This window comes from Desmodus rotundus, chromosome 4 (assembly GCF_022682495.2).
Source record: "Desmodus rotundus isolate HL8 chromosome 4, HLdesRot8A.1, whole genome shotgun sequence".
Taxonomy (NCBI): Eukaryota; Metazoa; Chordata; class Mammalia; order Chiroptera; family Phyllostomidae; genus Desmodus; species Desmodus rotundus.
The window spans coordinates 69,109,152-69,126,379 of NC_071390.1; the positions used below are offsets into that span (position 1 = coordinate 69,109,152).

At 49.6% G+C, this 17,228-nt stretch overlaps 2 protein-coding genes across 5 annotated transcripts in view; one reads left to right on the forward strand and one right to left on the reverse strand.

Annotated features, from left to right (window-relative positions):
- Window positions 1-87: 87 nt before the first annotated feature.
- The window catches only part of RASSF4 (Ras association domain family member 4), a 29,551-nt gene continuing 12,410 nt past the window's right edge, over window positions 88-17,228 (reverse strand). For 2 of the 4 annotated variants that reach the window (XM_024561279.3, XM_024561280.4), the window contains exons 4-11: window positions 11,435-11,577; window positions 10,175-10,269; window positions 9,323-9,480; window positions 5,639-5,740; window positions 5,290-5,341; window positions 4,554-4,675; window positions 3,638-3,735; window positions 88-2,348 (exon numbers count right to left, since the gene is read on the reverse strand). In XM_024561279.3, the coding sequence (XP_024417047.1) occupies window positions 2,288-2,348; window positions 3,638-3,735; window positions 4,554-4,675; window positions 5,290-5,341; window positions 5,639-5,740; window positions 9,323-9,480; window positions 10,175-10,269; window positions 11,435-11,577 (831 nt within the window). In that variant the 3' untranslated portion in view covers window positions 88-2,287. The other 2 variants (XR_006655526.2, XM_024561281.3) reach the window with 2 other exon arrangements.
- On the forward strand, window positions 13,831-15,388 carry DEPP1 (DEPP autophagy regulator 1). The gene is given in 2 exon segments (XM_024561282.2): window positions 13,831-14,176; window positions 14,178-15,388. Coding segments are annotated over 2 exon segments (624 nt in total). The 5' UTR covers window positions 13,831-14,123; the 3' UTR covers window positions 14,749-15,388.

A 17,228-nucleotide genomic window follows, 5' to 3' on the forward strand; every position in this document is an offset into this window, starting at 1 on the left:
AGTGGGGGTGGTGGGGCATAGGAAAATGAAGACAACTGTAAAACAGTTGTTTATTGAACAACAATAAAAAATGATTAAAAAAATAAGTTAGTTTTGATAGCGTCTATTTTAAAGTGATACTTATCTAGACAATGAATATTGTAAAAATTGCAAAAAAATCTCTCCACCTTCACAACCACTTGAAAACAAACAAATGGTAAGTTCTTACAGAAGGGTTCCTGATTGCATAGCATCCCATGTACCAGTCCCTGATCTGCTTATACTGGCAGGTGTCTCTTGGGCTGGAATTCTACAGCCTTAATTACTCACATTCAGTCTCAGGCCCTTTTCCAGGAACCTTCACTGGTTCTCTGCTATACTGGACCCTGACCCTCAGGGTGTCTTGCCCGCTTCTCCCAGTGAGAACCCTGAACATAATTTGGAGTGTGGTTCTGTCTTTGTCCCTCCAGGGCTGGGCAGAGGCCTTGTACAAGGAAGTCACTCAATTACTGCTGAACAATGGATGGTAGCTGTCCCGAAGTTGTAAATATGGGCTGGGGAGTAAAATGACCTGGGGAAGCCTGTTTGATTTGTTTTCTACCCTCTTCTAGGCTTTGCTGCCATCCCATCTGAGCCCCTACCTGGAAGATTCCTGATGCTGAGAATCTGTGATTTGGGGTGACTGTTGTTTACTGTCTAGGCCACCCACAGACTCCCACCAATGATTCCTCCTCCATGCCCTGTGGTTGCCTCTGTCCTCAGGTCCCACACCAACCCCCAGGATATACACAGAAATGAAGGAGTTAGGTCAGTGGTAAGAGCAGACCTGGGGCTCCACTCTGGCTCATCTGCCAAATTCAGCTACATACCATGCAGGGTAAGAGTCTCAAAAATTATAGCAGGGGCTTAGGGTGGACACATGCAAGTGAGAAGAAAGCTTGGTCCTAACTCCTTCCATTCAGTAGAGCACCTAGGAAACTGCACTGTCATAGGAGGGCAGACAACAGAAACTGTGGCAGGGCCACCTTGTACCTCTCTGCATGCCTCTGTGACAATGAGGATGATCGGACATATCCTACCTAGAGCTTACCATGAACAGTGGGTCTACACAGCATGGCAGCCCCCAACCCCTGCTCTTCAGGGGTGCCAATAAGGAGCCACTGCTGGAAGCAGAGATGGAATCCCACCCATATTGGAAGCCATTGTGGTTCTTCCCCTTTAAGTCTGCTATCCACGGGTCACAGTGGAAAAAGAATTTCGTCTTCAGCTTGCTGACAAATACCACACGACTGATGCAATCTATTGCATAATTTTGCAAAGGACTTCTTGTTTTAGAAATTCTCCATCAGCTGACAAACCTAAATTGTTCAGTATCAGGCCCCAGGGAATTCAAAGCCCTTTCTCCTCAAACTGACATTTCTCCTCATCACACCTCTTTGATAAGGAGTACTGAGAGCAGAGGGACACAGCTTAGAGAGGGGCAGCGGACATGGGGACTGATCACTGCCTCCTGGAGCTGCTGCCAGGCAGCTGCTGGACCCTGGACTTATTGCCCACATGGGGTGTCACATTTTCAATACCATGTGGGCCACTTCCTCCATGTGATCAAATTGGCATGCTTTTCTGCAATTCCTTATAAGAATTCCTTCAGGTCTTGCAGAAATTCATAGTTAGTGCTGCAGAGAGAAGACATGATACTCATGGTCTTATTCCTGGTTTGGCCTCCACCTCTGAGGCACTGGGCTGTGTGAGGCTCATGGGTGACATCAGATGCTTGGAGGCCATGGTGAAGTGATGGCTGGGAGCAGGGCACATTCCATACCTGCAGGCAGCCTGTTTTTCCCAGCAGAGGTCCTATATGGCAACATGAAGTAAAGACAGACAGGGATTTCATGGTTTATCTGGCCCATGAGGACAGGGGCTGTGGCCCTGAGGGAGCTCTGAGGCAGGAACCAGGAAAACAGACGGAGCCCATGCTCCAGGGGCATGGGTAGGTTACTGCTCTCCTAATCAGGAGAGGTGTGGCATGAACAGAGCTAGTCATGCCATCCAGCCACATAATGTGGCTGATGCCAGAGTCAGGGCTGTTTACTGCCAGTTCCTACTGCTCATGCCTATGTCTGGGTCCTGTGAGCATTCACTGTGGAGCCAAGAGCCAGGGATATGAGACTTATGGTACTTATGCAGGTAGGCAGGTGGAAGCATGGGTGTGGGATTCCTCAGGTGGTGGCCATCAATCAGGGCCTGGTCACTGGTACTCAGTATGCACTGGCTGCTGGTTGCCTTGGAAGAGGGAGGCACTGGCTGTCTATTGGGCCTCCACCAGCTGCTCCAGGCGCTGCAGCATCGTCAGACGCAGGGCTTGGAACCTGGAGGGAAACATAGCCAAGTGGACACACTGACACTGTATGGGACAGGGTGCGGGGATGGGAAGCAGGGCAAGGGAGCCATATATGCTTGGGTTGGGACACACAGGGTTCCTGACTGGCTGGTTAGTGTCACCACCTGTCTTCCTCCAAAGAGAGGAAAGAGCCGGGCCCACAGCCTGTGGGACCACTGGTTGCCAGAGGCAGTTGAACAGGCCTTCAGACGCTGCCAAGCTTCAAAGATGAATGCTGCCGTTTCTATTCCAAATACTGTCCAATGTGGACAGGAGCATGCTGAAGTGGACAGGGCACAGATCCAAGACGAGAAGCCCTGGATTCAAGCCTGAGGCTCTGTAATAACCTGCACTGCGAGCTTCCTCACTTCGGGCCTGTTTTCTCTCTGTACCCTGAATAGACTGACCAGGTTTCCAGTGACACAGCAAAATCCTAGTGACACTGCTGACTGCATTGCACAATGTTCCCTCTTATTGGGTTCTGTGCTGATGGCCTGCATGGGGCCCAACTGCACAGGTCATTCAGACAGATGCCAGAATCCAAGCCAGTACTCAACTTCAGGCCCTAGCAATGAGCAGCCTCCTTCCTTCCCTTCCTAAGAGGAACTCTGGTCCTATACATGGCTGAGCACCTCCCACATGTCCTTCCCAAGCATCACCATGCAGAGGGAGAGACAAGTCATTGGGATGTGTAACCTGGCTAACCTTACACAGCTGGGCCCTGATGTAGCTTCCACAGGAGGTGGCAGGTGACATCTGCTCACCTTTCCATTGAACTGTTTTGCACCTGAAAACCTCATGATGCAGGGAGTTCCAACAACCACTCCTTTGTGGCCAGCTCAGATTCCTACTGGCATGAAGGCCCAGACCAGGCTGAATGTGCACTGAGCAGTTCCTCTCTTCATTGCTCCTCCAGAGCTGTATCACCAGCAGAACTCACAACCTGGTCCAGTGCCCACCCTTGCTCCCGCCTGACTCTCCTGTCCAGTTTTCAGCAGCCTGTGTCCCTCCAGTGGTTGTAAGGTGGTAAGGCTGGATGGGTGGTCTGGGCTGCATCCTGCCATTTTGGATTTTGGCATGCTGTCACCCAGCTTGGCATCAATACCCAGGGCCAGAGGGCCATGCTGGAAGCCTGGGTTGGTAGGCTCTTGCACTGTGTGAGGGCATCTGGAACATCTGGAGGAGAGAGAGTGCTCCCAGCCCTGGTCCTGGCTGCTCTACCCAGCAGACCTGCCCTGATCATCAGGACCCATGACTGGTCCTTTAAATGCTGCTTACTTCATGGTCAGTTTGATTATTTCTCTTTGTTCCTCTTCTTTTAATTTTTCAACAAAACTGTCCAGCACCGGCATTTCAAACTTAATGTACTGAGCAACCTAGAAAATCCAAGAACATTTTATTTTGCTTTAAATCACAAGCCAAAAACATGTTTCTTTTCCCTATGGTTTCTACAGTGCCTGATTAAGCAACATCTTATATCTGTGGAAATGGTTGCCTCTCTCCCCATCGTCCCCAACATTGCTCTTTATGTCCCAGAATGGGAAGATGGGCCCATTCTTTCCTCAAAGGCAACAATTATCCCTGGGAGGAAAGATTAAGCTAAATATTAGGGAAAGCATTAAACAGCAATCAGAGGCACACTGGGTGCTCTCTGGGGTGAAGGTGGGGAATGGTGGGGACACCACTCTATAACAATGGAATGAAAATGTACTGGACCGTGGGACACAGGGTCACCGGGCCTTCTCCTTGTGGTCCAAATCTTATAAGCTTTTTCTTGTCAGGTGAGTTTGGAAATGTGCTCAACACCTGAGTAGGACTCAGGCTGTGATGAGACTTAGATGCTTGGTTCACTTACGCAGGCCCTGGTTGAGCCCTAGTTAAGAAACCCTTCTGTGGGTCTTTAATGTAACGACAACAGGACACACTGCAACGAAGCACAGGCAACAGTTTCCTAGAGTCCAATTTCTTTTTTCCTCTAAACCAGCTGCTGGAGCTGGTAGTGGCTTGCAGGTACAGGGAGGGCTGGAGCCATCATTGCACCTTGCTTGAGGTCCTTCAGGACAGCCATGTGGTCTCTGGAGACAATGTCCAAGAGGGCTGTGGCCAAGGTCACCTTTGGAGCTCCTGAGAGTCCCCACGCTGTCAAGCTCCTACATCTCAGGAGCAGGCCTCCCAAGCCTCAGGCCCCACTCACATCATGGGGAACTTCCTCGCCCAAGTCGGCTTCCATCAGAAATATCCTGGCAATTTTCTCACATGGCCCATGAAGGATTCTGGAAATTAGTGGGTACTCACAGTCTTTTAATTTTGTCCGCTCTGAAAAAAAGGTGATTTACAAAATTCATGGGGGCATTATTGCCTCTTTTTGTTCCAGGACAGTGATGTGATAGGAGACAGATGTTCAGGGGCCCCAGGGAATCTGTTCCAGACCTGCTGAGAACATTGCCCTGAATGATGTGTGATCATGTCATTCAGCAAAGGCCCAATGGAGAGGAACAGCCTCCAAGGGAGTGGGAGGAGAGAGTGGACACCGGGGTGCTGGGCTGCTCAGTTGCCATACTGTGCTGTACAAGTGCTGCAGAGAGGAATGTGCAGGTTCTGAAATGGCACTTCTCAGTGGGTGCAGGGCTGCAGCTCCATCTTGCAGACCCCAATATCCCCCAAGCCTCCCAAAGAGGTGAGTCTGGAGATGGTAGTTTCCTATGTGGTTGTGGTGGGATTCTGAAAGGGATGTCGAGTGTGCCTTGGTTTGGGCTGGGGAGAGGCATTCATGGTGGAGGCACAGTGGGGTCAGTCCCAAGGCCAGGAGGGCAGTTGCCTGGTGCCTTCCATACAAGCCAGCACAGCCCTCAGTGAAGGAACATGATCAGTGAGACTATCTAATGGACAATCTTTTGTTTTTATGATCTGGGGCAAAGGCAGACACTTACCCCCGGACTCATGAACGATGTAGAGGGCAAACTCACTGGGGCTATTTTCCACCTGTACCAGCAGAGATAAGAAGTCAGACCACATTTTTCAAGACAAGAGACAGAAAGGGACCCCTGGAAGTAACTACACACCCAGTGCCACTCACACAAATCTCCAAGACAACTGCACCCCTACCCTTCTCTGCTTCAAATCCCAGAGTGTAGATTAGCAGAGAGAACCTTGCTAGACTTTCTATGCATGGGCCACAGGCAACTTTCCCAAGCCTTCACCAACCCTTTGACACAAGAACAACAAAAAAAGCTGGTAAACCACCACCACAGGGACAAGGCCACACATGGCTGGACTTACTCGGAACTTGTTCAGCAGCAGGGTGAGCACCTGCAGGGTAGTCATGGTGCTATTGACCCTCACGTTGGTCACGGACCCATATGCAGGAGTAAATACGGAGGTCTGTACAGGGAGGGGGGAAAGTTTAAGGAAGGGCCAAAGGGGACACAGGACTGACATCACTCAGGGTCAGGGCACACTGTCAGCAAGATGGTGCTGAGGACACTGGAGCAGCAGGTGAGCTGGGGCTCTGGGAACACTGGTGCCTATTCTTTCACACAGATCCACTTAAAAGTTGTGCCCATATCTGGGCACACTTGGGGAAACTGTAACAGTCCACATCTTACTAAGAAAGATGTCTACAAAGCTATAAGGGCCAACTCTCTGATCCTAAGAATCACAAAAGGTAGGGGAAACCAGTTTCTCCTCACTCTATCCATCAATTTACCAAGTGTTTGTTGATTCTAAGGCAGAAAGTTCTCAAATCTGTCCTCTCCATTCTCCCAGCGGTGGCCGAGTAAAGGCTCTCAGTTCATACTGCAAAAGTTCCCAACTTTTTGCCTTTTAGGCTAAGCTCTTTCCATCAATTCCCCACACTGCTGCCCAAAGGAATAACTTTTTGAAAACCTTGCTCCTCAAAAGTGTGTTTTAAACCAGCTGCATCAGTGTCCAGCCTCAGGCCCCCTGAAGCAGAATATACATTTTAAGGAGAAAGATGGGCGATGTTATATACAGTATAGTTTGAAAAACACTGCCTTAAAAAAATAATAGTTCTAGGTACAGTACTGAAGGCTTCTCACTGCCTGCACAATGCCACCTGCAGCTCCTGTCACTGTCATGCACATGTGACATGATGATTCAGCACCTGGTGCTCCAGCCACATGGCTTTGGCACAGTTTGAAGGCCCTTTATATACTTGCAGGTACTGCCTTTGCCTATGAGACATCCCGTATGAAGTCAGCCAGGGCACTGCCCGAGGCTTAGTAAGTCTTCAATGGACAATAGCCAGGTAGTAAACCTACTAAGCACTTTACCTATAATCTTTGATTTAATCTTTGCAATACCTCTTTGAAATACCTGTCATTTGTCCCTTTTTCTTAGAGAGGACATGGAGGCCTAGAAAGGTTAAGTAGCTTGTTGGAGTCACCCATCTAGGAAGGGGAGAGTCACCTGAAGCCCTGTGCTTTACTCCCCTGGCACTAGGACCTCTCTGTGTGTCTGACTCTCTTGTGGGTGAGCTCCTCCTCGCTTTCCAAAACCAAGTTCAAATTTGCACATCCTGCTGTCTGGCCCTAGCTTAGCTTTCCTCAGGATGTAACTGAGACTTAGGGTGTGTGAGGGACTTGCTCTGTGTCCCCAGATGGTTCCCAACTACTAGAGCCAGACTTAATCCTGGACCTGCCTTCTCTGCAGTTAAAATGAAGAATGACCCTGGGTTATACACAAAGACTAGACCTTCAGTTCCCAATAAATATGGAATAGAAGAGCCATTTCAAGGAGAAGAAAGGTGCTTGTAAGTAAGACATTGCTAGTGTTTCTTTTTCCTGAAGCCTTTCTCAAGATGACACCAACCAGCTGCAAGTGGGGAGAAGAATCCTGGGCTGCTTTCCCATCTCTAACCATAATGCTTTCTCTCCAGTTGAACACATTTGAATCTGACAGGACAGGACAAAGCAGGGGGAAGTGAACCATGCTTTACCCAGTCTGGAAATCAGACCAACATTACTGTGCATCAAAACAGCTTTGGAAAATGATTCAGTGAAGCAATAATACACAGTTCTAAGAAATAAAACCTGGAATAGCAACTCCAGGAAGTCAATTCTAGGAATTAAAAAAAAATTTGTTGCCTGTGGCTCAAACACTTTGTCATCTGATTTCTAAGATTACTAATTCTGAGTCGATCTAGGCCTAGGTAAGAAAGAGGGCTTTGCAGTGTTTCTCCTTGGAGTCCTTTTCTCACCCAGAAGTTGTGAATCAACTGTCCAACATGCCTGAGATACTAGTTTATATCCTGGAAGGTAGTCAATTTGTCTGGAAGAACATACACACATTCCACAGGTAAGCCTGCTACTAGGAGGGAAATCTGCCCTAACTGGTTACAGGACAGTGTGTCCAAGTTCTAGGCTGGCTGTCTGAGGAGGCTTTCTTGGCAGTGGCTCCACTGGACATGGAAGGCTATTATGAGTGCTCGGCTGTTCATTTCTGTTCATTTCAAAAGCTACAGATTGCTCATAAATTCTCCATGTCCCTGTGACATCTGCAATCACTAAAATAAGGTTTAATGAGTGAGATACACCTCTCAGAGGTGAATAACTCCCTTAGAGGAGGGGTATATGTACCAAAGATAAACCCCACTATTTGGCAGCTAGAGTTGTACAGCAAAAGATTCTGGTTTTTAGGAATATAAAACCAGAAAGAGCCTAAACCCATGCAAATATTTTTAAAATTTTTTAATAATTCCTTAAATAACTTATCACTATGTATTCCAATAGTAGGTACTGGTGCTTACTTAATACTCTACACACTAAACCCCTTTGGAACAAAATTTAAGAATACCCAAATCCTTAGGATTTACTACATGTGGTGCTTTTGCTAACTCAACCATTCTTAATTTCTGCTTAAGTTCAGTCCTGGCTCTCCCTTTACTCTTTCAGGAAACTCGGCTCTCAAAGAGTCCTGGGTTTTCCTAGACTGAACAAAGGTAACTTGTCGTCACTCATTAACACTAATGGCAAACCTAGCAGGGAATGGCTGGGAGGTCCTGATAATAAAAGAGTCCTGTCAGCTTGCCTTGCTGAATTCCTTGTCCTGAAGTCCAGGGCACTCCAGGAGTGGCTCGAATGGATCCTGGCAGGCCAAACCTGTGCTGCTGTTCTTCAGATCTAACCCCGAATCCTCCCTCCCTTGCCCATTCATTCTTGCATGTCAAGGGCTGCTGCTTATACTGGAAGCCTCACTTCCATTTCCCAGGGCTACAGGATATGGCTCTGTTACAGGACACACCCTCCAGGGTCTCACCCAAACTGCCACTTGTGCCATTTGTAGTGATAATCAACCTCTCCTTTTACAGTTCAGTTTGTTTATGGAATGATGTCATTTGGGGAAGGAGATCTTTTCCTGAGGTGAGTACAATATACACGCAGACAAAAGGCTAAGTGCTGGGAACCAGGAGCAGTGCAACTTCTCTGGACACAGCAAAATGTGCCCCTGGACACACCTCAGCCTAATGGGCTCAATCTACCTAACAATCTTAGTGGCAAAAATGCCACTAAGGTACATGATATCACCATGAAACTGAGCTCTGATGAAAACCTCATAGGAAATCGTGTAACTAAAGATAAACCTGGCATAGACTAAAGATAGACTTGCCAAAAATCCACAGAACTTGTGAGAATGGATTGACAGTGAGCCTGTGGTAAAATAAATAAAATAAATTAAAAATAAATAAATAAATAAATAAATAAATAAATATGGCAGGAGGAGCTTTCAGGTCATGAACTGGAATATAACTTTGATTTTCAGGTCATAAACTGGAATACTACTTTGATGTGACTTTGGGCAAGACACCTGCACACAGGGAGGTAGTGAGGGTAAACTCTGACATAGCTATCCTGGGGCCTAGGCCCAACAGTTTTGCCCATGCTTAGGCTGGCTCCCTGTGCCCTAGCTTCAGGGCCCAGAGGAGAGACAAGACTGGGACATCACCTTGTGGTTGTAAAAATGTCCATTGATAGAGAACCGGTGTTGCCGGATCCTCTGGGTATCGCTGGGTGTGCGGCACCTGGGCCTCCTCTGGATCACACAGCCTGCATCGCTCTTGGTACGCATCAGCTGTGGGATCTCCATGTCCTCCTCCAGGGGCTCTGCAGTGAGAAATAATGACAGGGTCGGGCCCAGGTAGAGTAACAGTGACAGAGAACTGTTGTGCTCCAGCGGTTGTGCAGTGCATGGGTCTCAGCTCCCTCGAGCCCTGTGGTAGCATCATGCTGTAGCAGATGGTAATATGAATGCTGTTCCTGTGACAGAGGCAGGATCCAGCTTGGTGATGCCCAGTTTGCAGACAGGAAAGGTGACCCTCAGGTAGGATAACCTGTGTTACCATATCACATTGCCATAGCGTGTGGGCCTCTATCTCAGGGCACCCAGGGCAGGCCTTTTGCAGCCCAGCCCTATCCTCTGAACAGGTCCTTCACTGAGTGTGAGGGGAAGGGATGAAGAGGACAGACAAGCAGTTACAAATCCCAGAGTGTGAGGAGGGGTCCTACAGGTCTGCCAGGCCAGGAGGGCTCCAGGCCCTCACCTAACTTTTCCCTCTTTCTATAACTCAGCATGGTGCAGGAGACTCAGGTCACTAACAAACTATGTCACCTCTGGAAGCCTCTGCTTTCTTTTCTGTGAGGCTTCAATGAGAAGGCCTTGTGTTCCCCCTGAAGACAAATGAAGCCACTGTGCTACTCCACAAAGTTGTTCTTCATAGATGGGGACTATGAGTCAACTCCTCTGCTCCCACCCAGGGTGAGTGAGACAGGGTTCTGGGCAGCTTGTGGTTCTGCTTACCTGAGCTGTCTCTGGAACTCTCAGCCCTGTGCTCTGAGAGCTGAATGCTTGGCCTCTGGGCAGAGACCCTGCCATCCTTAAGAGGTGGCTCCTTTCTGAAAAGACATAATCATAATGCTGGCAGAGAAAAGTAGCCAAGGCCAAAGGGAAGAGGCAGTTGCCTCTGCAGACAGGACACAGGTGAGAGCAGGACAGGTTGAGTTGAGGCTGGCATTTAACACCAAGAGAGTCAATGTAAAATAGTAAAGGAAGAGCACAGTATTGCCACAGTGTCTTCTGGAAAAAAGAAGGGGTCTGTTCTGAAGACCTAAACAGTCTCTGCTTTGCCACACTGCATGGATACATGGATGCAGTAGTGTGCACATGTACCTGGGCACCAAGCCGAAGCAGGCCAATTCTGCTGCCATGTGCCAAGTGGACTCTGGTGTCCCTCAGGCCTGGAGGAGAGCTGGGCAGGGGCTACCTTCAGGAGGCTGGCCCCTGGGCCTCTGAGCTGGAGAAGGAATAGCCTATGAGGCTATGATGGGAATCAGCCTCATAGCGTGAAGGAGCCAGAGAGAGGTAGACAGAGAAGGCCTCTGAGTTCCTGCTGTCTATGGCTGCTTTAACCCTGGAAGTGGGAATCAAGTCACAAGGATTTTATGAAGCCCATCTGAATGAACTTTAGGATTTTAAGTCTGTGTTGCTCAAAATTTGATATGAGTGACTAGGAACACCTGAGAATGCACCAGGGGTGTCAGTGTGCTAAGGATCCTCAGAGCAACAACTGTTTTTGAATATTTGAAGAGAAAAATGATATTAAATGTTAATAAATTTATAAAAATAAATTCTGATATTAAAATAAAAGCAGAGCAGTAGGAAGCTAAATTTCTGTGAATTTTTAACGTAGAACAGAAAATGGTGAGAAATGTTTATCTTGCAGAGGGACCTCCTGTCTACAGTCCTCTCTTCTTGCAGACAATGTGGTTAATGTGAATGTGTGGAAAACAAAACTGAAGGTGGTAGGAACCTGGAACAGTCTTCAGGAGGTAAGTGACCTGGGTCATCTAGAAAGACTACCCTGCAGGTGAGGCCGCATGTAGGCAGGTAAGGCTGTGGCTGAGGCAGTCATGAGGTGACAGGGGTGAGACTGAGTGATGCTCCCATGCTTGTGCCCCACAGAGGAGCAGGGCTTTGCCCACTTATAGCCCAAACAGTACACTCTGGTTGAACAGGTATCATGGAGGCCACCCAGCCACACCCCACCCAACCCACACTCACAGGTGGTAGCTGGGCTGTCCAGACACCAATGATGCTGAGGAGAGGGGCACTGGCTCTCTGTCGTCCTGTATCTGGAGCCGGATGGGCCGCCTTAGTCCCCAGGCAATGTTGAGGAGCCCCTCGATGATCAGAGCCCCTTCTTCCTGTGGAAACCTACACAGGTCAGTCACTTTCCCCAGAGGAGCCACCCTTAGGAGTCACTGCCTACCCTCCCTCGGCCCCTTAGGACCTAGCCCTCTGGACATGGGATGCCCTGGATATTCAAGTCCCCAAACACACCACCTCCTACTTGGGGTCCTGCCCTGGTGGAAACCCATAAACTTCTACATGTTCCAACACACAAGTCCACAGGACCAACCAAATGAAGCCTGAAGCGTATTCTTCCACTAGTGGCCCTCACCTGGCCAAGGGCACAACTGGGGACAGAGTGGCTGAGTCAGGTGTTCCGTAGGAACCCAAATACTGTACAACGGTATGTACATCCACACAGGGAAGGAAATGTGGTCTAGGGAGGTACAGTGTGTCAACATGAAGGCGATGCAGGGTGCCTTTCTACCCACAACTGTGCCTGGGGCAGGGTCCCATGGTCACCAGGTCCTACTGGGAACATGTTGAGGGTGCTGGATTCCACGCCTACCACAGCAGAAGTGGTAGCTCCTCAGAGCTGGGTCTCAGCCTCACCCTTCTCTCCACATTGTTCCCATCAGTGGCTGAACCCACCACCAGATTTCTAAGCTGGCTTCTTTTCTGAGGGCCTGTGTTGCTTTCCTCACTACCTGAGACATGGCCAGCCCCACGTCCAACATGGGCACGTACACTCAGAATACCCGTTAGCTGCCCCATTGGCCCATGCACAGCAGCTGAATCAGTCCTTCAACGCAGTAGCCAGAACTGCTGAGCCCTTGCTCAAACCCTGCAGTGTCCTTCCACCCACTCAAAGGGAAAACAAGGTCCACCCCAAGGTCCAATGACTTCCTCCCACAAGGGCCAGTCATGCAGGTCCCTTGCTGTTTGTCTCCTGAGTGTGCCCAGCACACTTCTTCTACAGGGACTTTGCACATGCTGCCCCTTCCACTGGGATCACACAGCCGCCATCTGTTCAGATCCCTACTAAATGTCCTCTTAGAGAAGACGCTCCTGACCGCTCTGCCACAGAGGCAACTGTACTTTTCTTTGCAGCTGCTATCAGTGCCTGAAATGACAGCACCTATATACTGAGCATGTGATTGTCTCCCTCACTGGAAGGAAAGTTCTAGAATGGAGTTACTTTGTTCACTGCTATGCTCTCTGTGTCTAGAGCAGTCACTGGTACACAGGAGCACTGATCAGATACCTGGGAACAAGGAAACAAACAAGTTCTCATTGAGCGCATTACATCTGGGAAGTAGCAAAATGAGGATGCTGCACACAGCCCTTGGTCCCAGACCAAAGTGGGCACATCTCACCTTGGAGCAGGCTTAAGTAGCCCAGCCTCAGCTGCCTCCAGGCTAATCCCTGCATTACCATGCCTGGAGAGGCCTCCTCATAGGTTTAGGCTCTGGGTTCTACCAGAACCAGCACTAGGCTAGAGTGTCTCGGAGTTGCAGGGTGCCGATGTAATACAGTAGGAAAATGCTTCTAGGTGGTGGTAGCAAATCCTAGAACTGCCCCTCACAGCAGTCTGGGCCTGAGGTGCCCAGGAGTTGTGCCCAACCCGACCCCCCAACCCGGCCTTGCAAAGTGCAGAGTATACATTTTCAGTGTCTCCCACAGGCACAAACACTTGTTCCAGGCTAGCAGCTTGTTCAGGCCCCACCCACCAAGCTGTTTTCCTCTGAGAGCCTTCCTGAATGCTGCTATTTTGGGCCCTCTTGACAAGAACTGATGGCTATTGGAAAGGTATAAAACCTGCAGGGCATCAAGCTTTGCCAGATAGCTCAGGGAGGCTTCTGCTCTGGACTGTGGCACATCGTCCTCATTGTCCTCCTCCTGACAATCTGACACGGGACACAGGGCTCTGACTGCTGGACCCCTACCCCTATGCCTCAAGCATCCTGGCAGCTTCCCTCGGACTGTCCTTGCTTATCCAGCATCTCCACTACCCCCAGGTCCTCTTAGTTACAGGTAAGAGAGAGCAACTGTCCTCTTGATTTGAGATAAAACAAGAAGGCTTTGTGTATCTTCTAGGGCAGTCCTCAGCCTGGAATTCGTAGGACCTCAGTGTGGATTTAGAGACCAGGGTGCAGTTGAAGGTAGTGACAGTAGCTGTAGGGGGCTTTATATCCAAATGGGATTTCACATGAAGTGTCATTCATGTGTTTCTCACAACACACTCGAGAAGCAGGTATTTACAACCCTATTTTATGGATGAGTAAGTAGAGGCTGAGAGAGGTTACATTGCTAAAGGTCCCCAAGTCAGGAAGTGGCAGAGCCTGGTTTTAAACCTAGGTTTCCTCTGACTCCAGTCTGTTAGGCTAGGTTCTCTTATTCACACAGATTCTTAAAATCCAGTAATGATAGAGTCTTAAGTACATGGACTTTTAATGTTAGCAGAAAGGAGGGGCCAAGGAGTTTGAGCCTAGCCTTAAAATTGTTCTTAGGCAGCCTCAGCTGGGGCAGGGGTTGGGGAAACAGGAGGAGTGGCATGGCAGACCCCCACCCCTAGTTCTCTGTCAATCTACAGGTTGCTGCTTCCCTGTGGTTGGCAGCCATGAGGTCCTGGCTTCTGCTTTCTGGGGCTCATCTGCCCACAATCTGGGAACTGGGAGGAGATGCCGCCCGTGGGGCCAGGGCAGGAATCCCTGGCTTCCCCCAGCCTGGATGACTATATGAGGTCCATTTGTCAGCTGGTGCAGCCCACCTCAGAGCTGAACAAGGCTACAGCTAAGGCCCAACCCAGCAGACCCCACTGACCAGCCCAGGCATGCAAAAAGAGCTACCCCACTGGGTCCCTACAGGATACCACTGCTCGCTTTAGCAGCCAGCATCCCCCACTGCCTGGGGCCAGTACTGCTGATCCCCTGGACTGGTTCTTTGGTCAGTCCCAGGAAAGGCAGACAAAATGGAGGGACCTGACAAGGAGGACTGGTCCCTCTGCTGAGCCCTGGGGTCCTCACAGACAGATGAATAGCAGCAAGGTCTTGGGGAGGCCCATAGGGAAACTCTGTGACCCCAGGGCACCTGGGCACTGTCTGGTGAGACCATTAAGGGACTGGAACCAGGGTTCCCAGACTTTCTGGCAACCCCTCTGGGCCGCAGCTTCTCCGCCAAGCTCCAGCCCCAACAGTGTTCTCAGAACTCTCTATTTGCACCTCCCAGTTATCCATGAACTCTGACCCCTCCCCAATAAAGGCTTCTGCACAGAGCAAGCTTGTCCATATCACCTCTCCATTTCCCAGGTCTTTGTGAGGGAAATGAGTTTCTGCAAGGTCTGCCTGCTCTAACAATTCATAGTGAGACCCTACTCTAAACAGTAAGAACAGCCATGTTACTGGGCCCATTTGCATTGCTCCTTAATGGCTGATCACCTTGGGCAAGTTACTTAATATCACTGTTTCTCAGTTTTCTCACGGGTAAAATGGGAATAATGAATGGGAACTGCCTCCTAGGCTGCTCTCAGGAGTAAATGGGATAAAACTCAGACATATCATGGGCACGTGTTATAAGCTACTTCGTGTTATAAGCACGAAGTAGCTACTACTGCCTATGTGGGGAAATGAGGTTGGGGGTGAGGAGAAGCGAGATCTCTGCCCCTCAGTGGTTTCAGAGTGAGACCCTGGGTGCTCCCAAGTCAGCCCCCTGGCCTCTACCTTCAGAGACCAGGTTCTATTAGGCCCAAGAGAAAACACGGGGTCTCAGTAAATGTCCCCACTGTGTTTTGGGGGAAACTGTCACTGCTGCATTGGGGGGAGGGGTGCCTCAATGGCTTCAGCTTACAAATCCTGTTGTATTATCAGGGGAGTTTTCCCCAGGCTAAGAGCCAAGACAGAACCTGCACCAGCTCAGCCTGAAGGGTGACAAATGACTAGACCAGGTGATCTTGTCCCCTCCCATCTCTACCCATTCCTACCTCCTTGGTCCCCCAGAAACTGGCAAAACCCCATTTTCTCGAGGCATCTGGCGAGCAAGGAGGTGAGGGTGAAGATTAAGGGAGAGGGAAGATTTCCCTCCTCAGAGAGGTAGATGACACATCAGAAAACTCAAAAGAATCAGGCCTGAGAACCTGTCACCCTGTTCCCTTGGGCTGGGCCACAGCTGGCTGACCCTGGTCAGAGTGACAGGGATGGGGAAGAGCGAAGGACAGAGCTGGGGCTGCAGCTAAGTTCACAGCCTGCCTCAGCTTCCTCTACCTCCTTGGTCTGTGGACTATCAAACTTTCTTTTCTTTCTTTCTTTTTTTTTAAAGCTATTTTAAAATTGTTTTGGACTTTTAAAATGTCATCTGTCTTCTTTTATGTGTTCTGTGGGGAGGCAGAATGTAAACCATGCATATAAAAGAAAAAGTTTCAGACAAGCAATTTGTTTCCTTCTCTTTTAAATGGGGACACTAACGTCTGTCCTTTATACTTTATAGGAGTTGGAGAAACTAGACAGATTAACTTAGAGATGGAGTTATAAGCACTGCATACAAATGTTTGCATCTGTCACACCAGCTGTGTCAATGGTTGGCTCAAACTTCTCTGGCAAGATCTGTGTGGGAGTGCCTTCAGCCAGAGTGTCCTTAGGAAGTAGAGGAGAGGGCTGACCTACTGAGCAGGCGCTTGGCTGGGGACCGGATGGAGGCTCGCTGGGCTTAGCCTCACTGCAGCCCCTCTGCGAACCAGCATGAAACCAATCAGAGGGAGGAAATTAGGCTGACCTGGCCAATTCTCCCCAATCAGGGACCACAATGATGTATCTGGGGAGGTTAAATGGGGGTGAGGTGACCCCAGGGTTCTGGTCTCCTCTGCTAATGTCTCTCAATGTAAAAGAAATTAATGGCACCTTCAAAAGGTTCCAGAAAAGAAGATGAATGCAGGGCTGGGGAAGGGGGTTCTGGCATTCAGTGTCCCAAGCTCCTGACTTTCAGGACACAAGGGCCTCAAGAAAGTCCTCGTGGTGGGGGTGAGTCCTCCTACCACTATTGGAACGAAGGACACAATGTCCTACCTGGTGGCAGGAGCAGGCTAGAATGACTTAGGAGTTCCCAGGGAATATGTCCATGGCCAAGCACTCACACAGGTGCCAGTGGTCTGTCAAAAGCCCATCATTACCTTTCTTAGGCTCTGCAAAGGGGTTGTGGTTGAGTGCAGAGACTGGGGGGGGGGGGGTGCCTGATCCGGGCCACCGGGGAGAGCTGTGAGTCCACTGAGAGCTGAGCACAAGGTTGGGTCAGGGGGCCAGCTCTCAGAGGGGTCACACCTGCATACACCAGGACATGAGGGTCAACTAGTGATGAATTTACCCACAGGTTGTCCATTTTTCTCTTGAGACACCAACTAGCCTGGTTAAAATGCTTTGCTATCTTTAAAAGGTACAGATTGCTCCCAACTGCTCCCACTTTTCATTATCCCAAAGGCAAGGCTCACAACAGAGGAAGCTAGTGCCTTGGACTCCTCAGCAGGGGACCGGTACACGCAGCTCTTCAGGACATGTGCCCCAATCAAGGCCCCTGGCCCCTGACTACTGACACGCTTCATGTCTCCAAGTTCCATGGACCCTGGATAGGACAGCGGCGAAGTAGTTCTCCAAACCTGTAGCAGTCAGGCAGCCGTTGCTCCAGAGGAGGCCTAGTGACAAAAGAGGAGGGGTCTTCTTCAAGGGCCCCACTTGGCTCT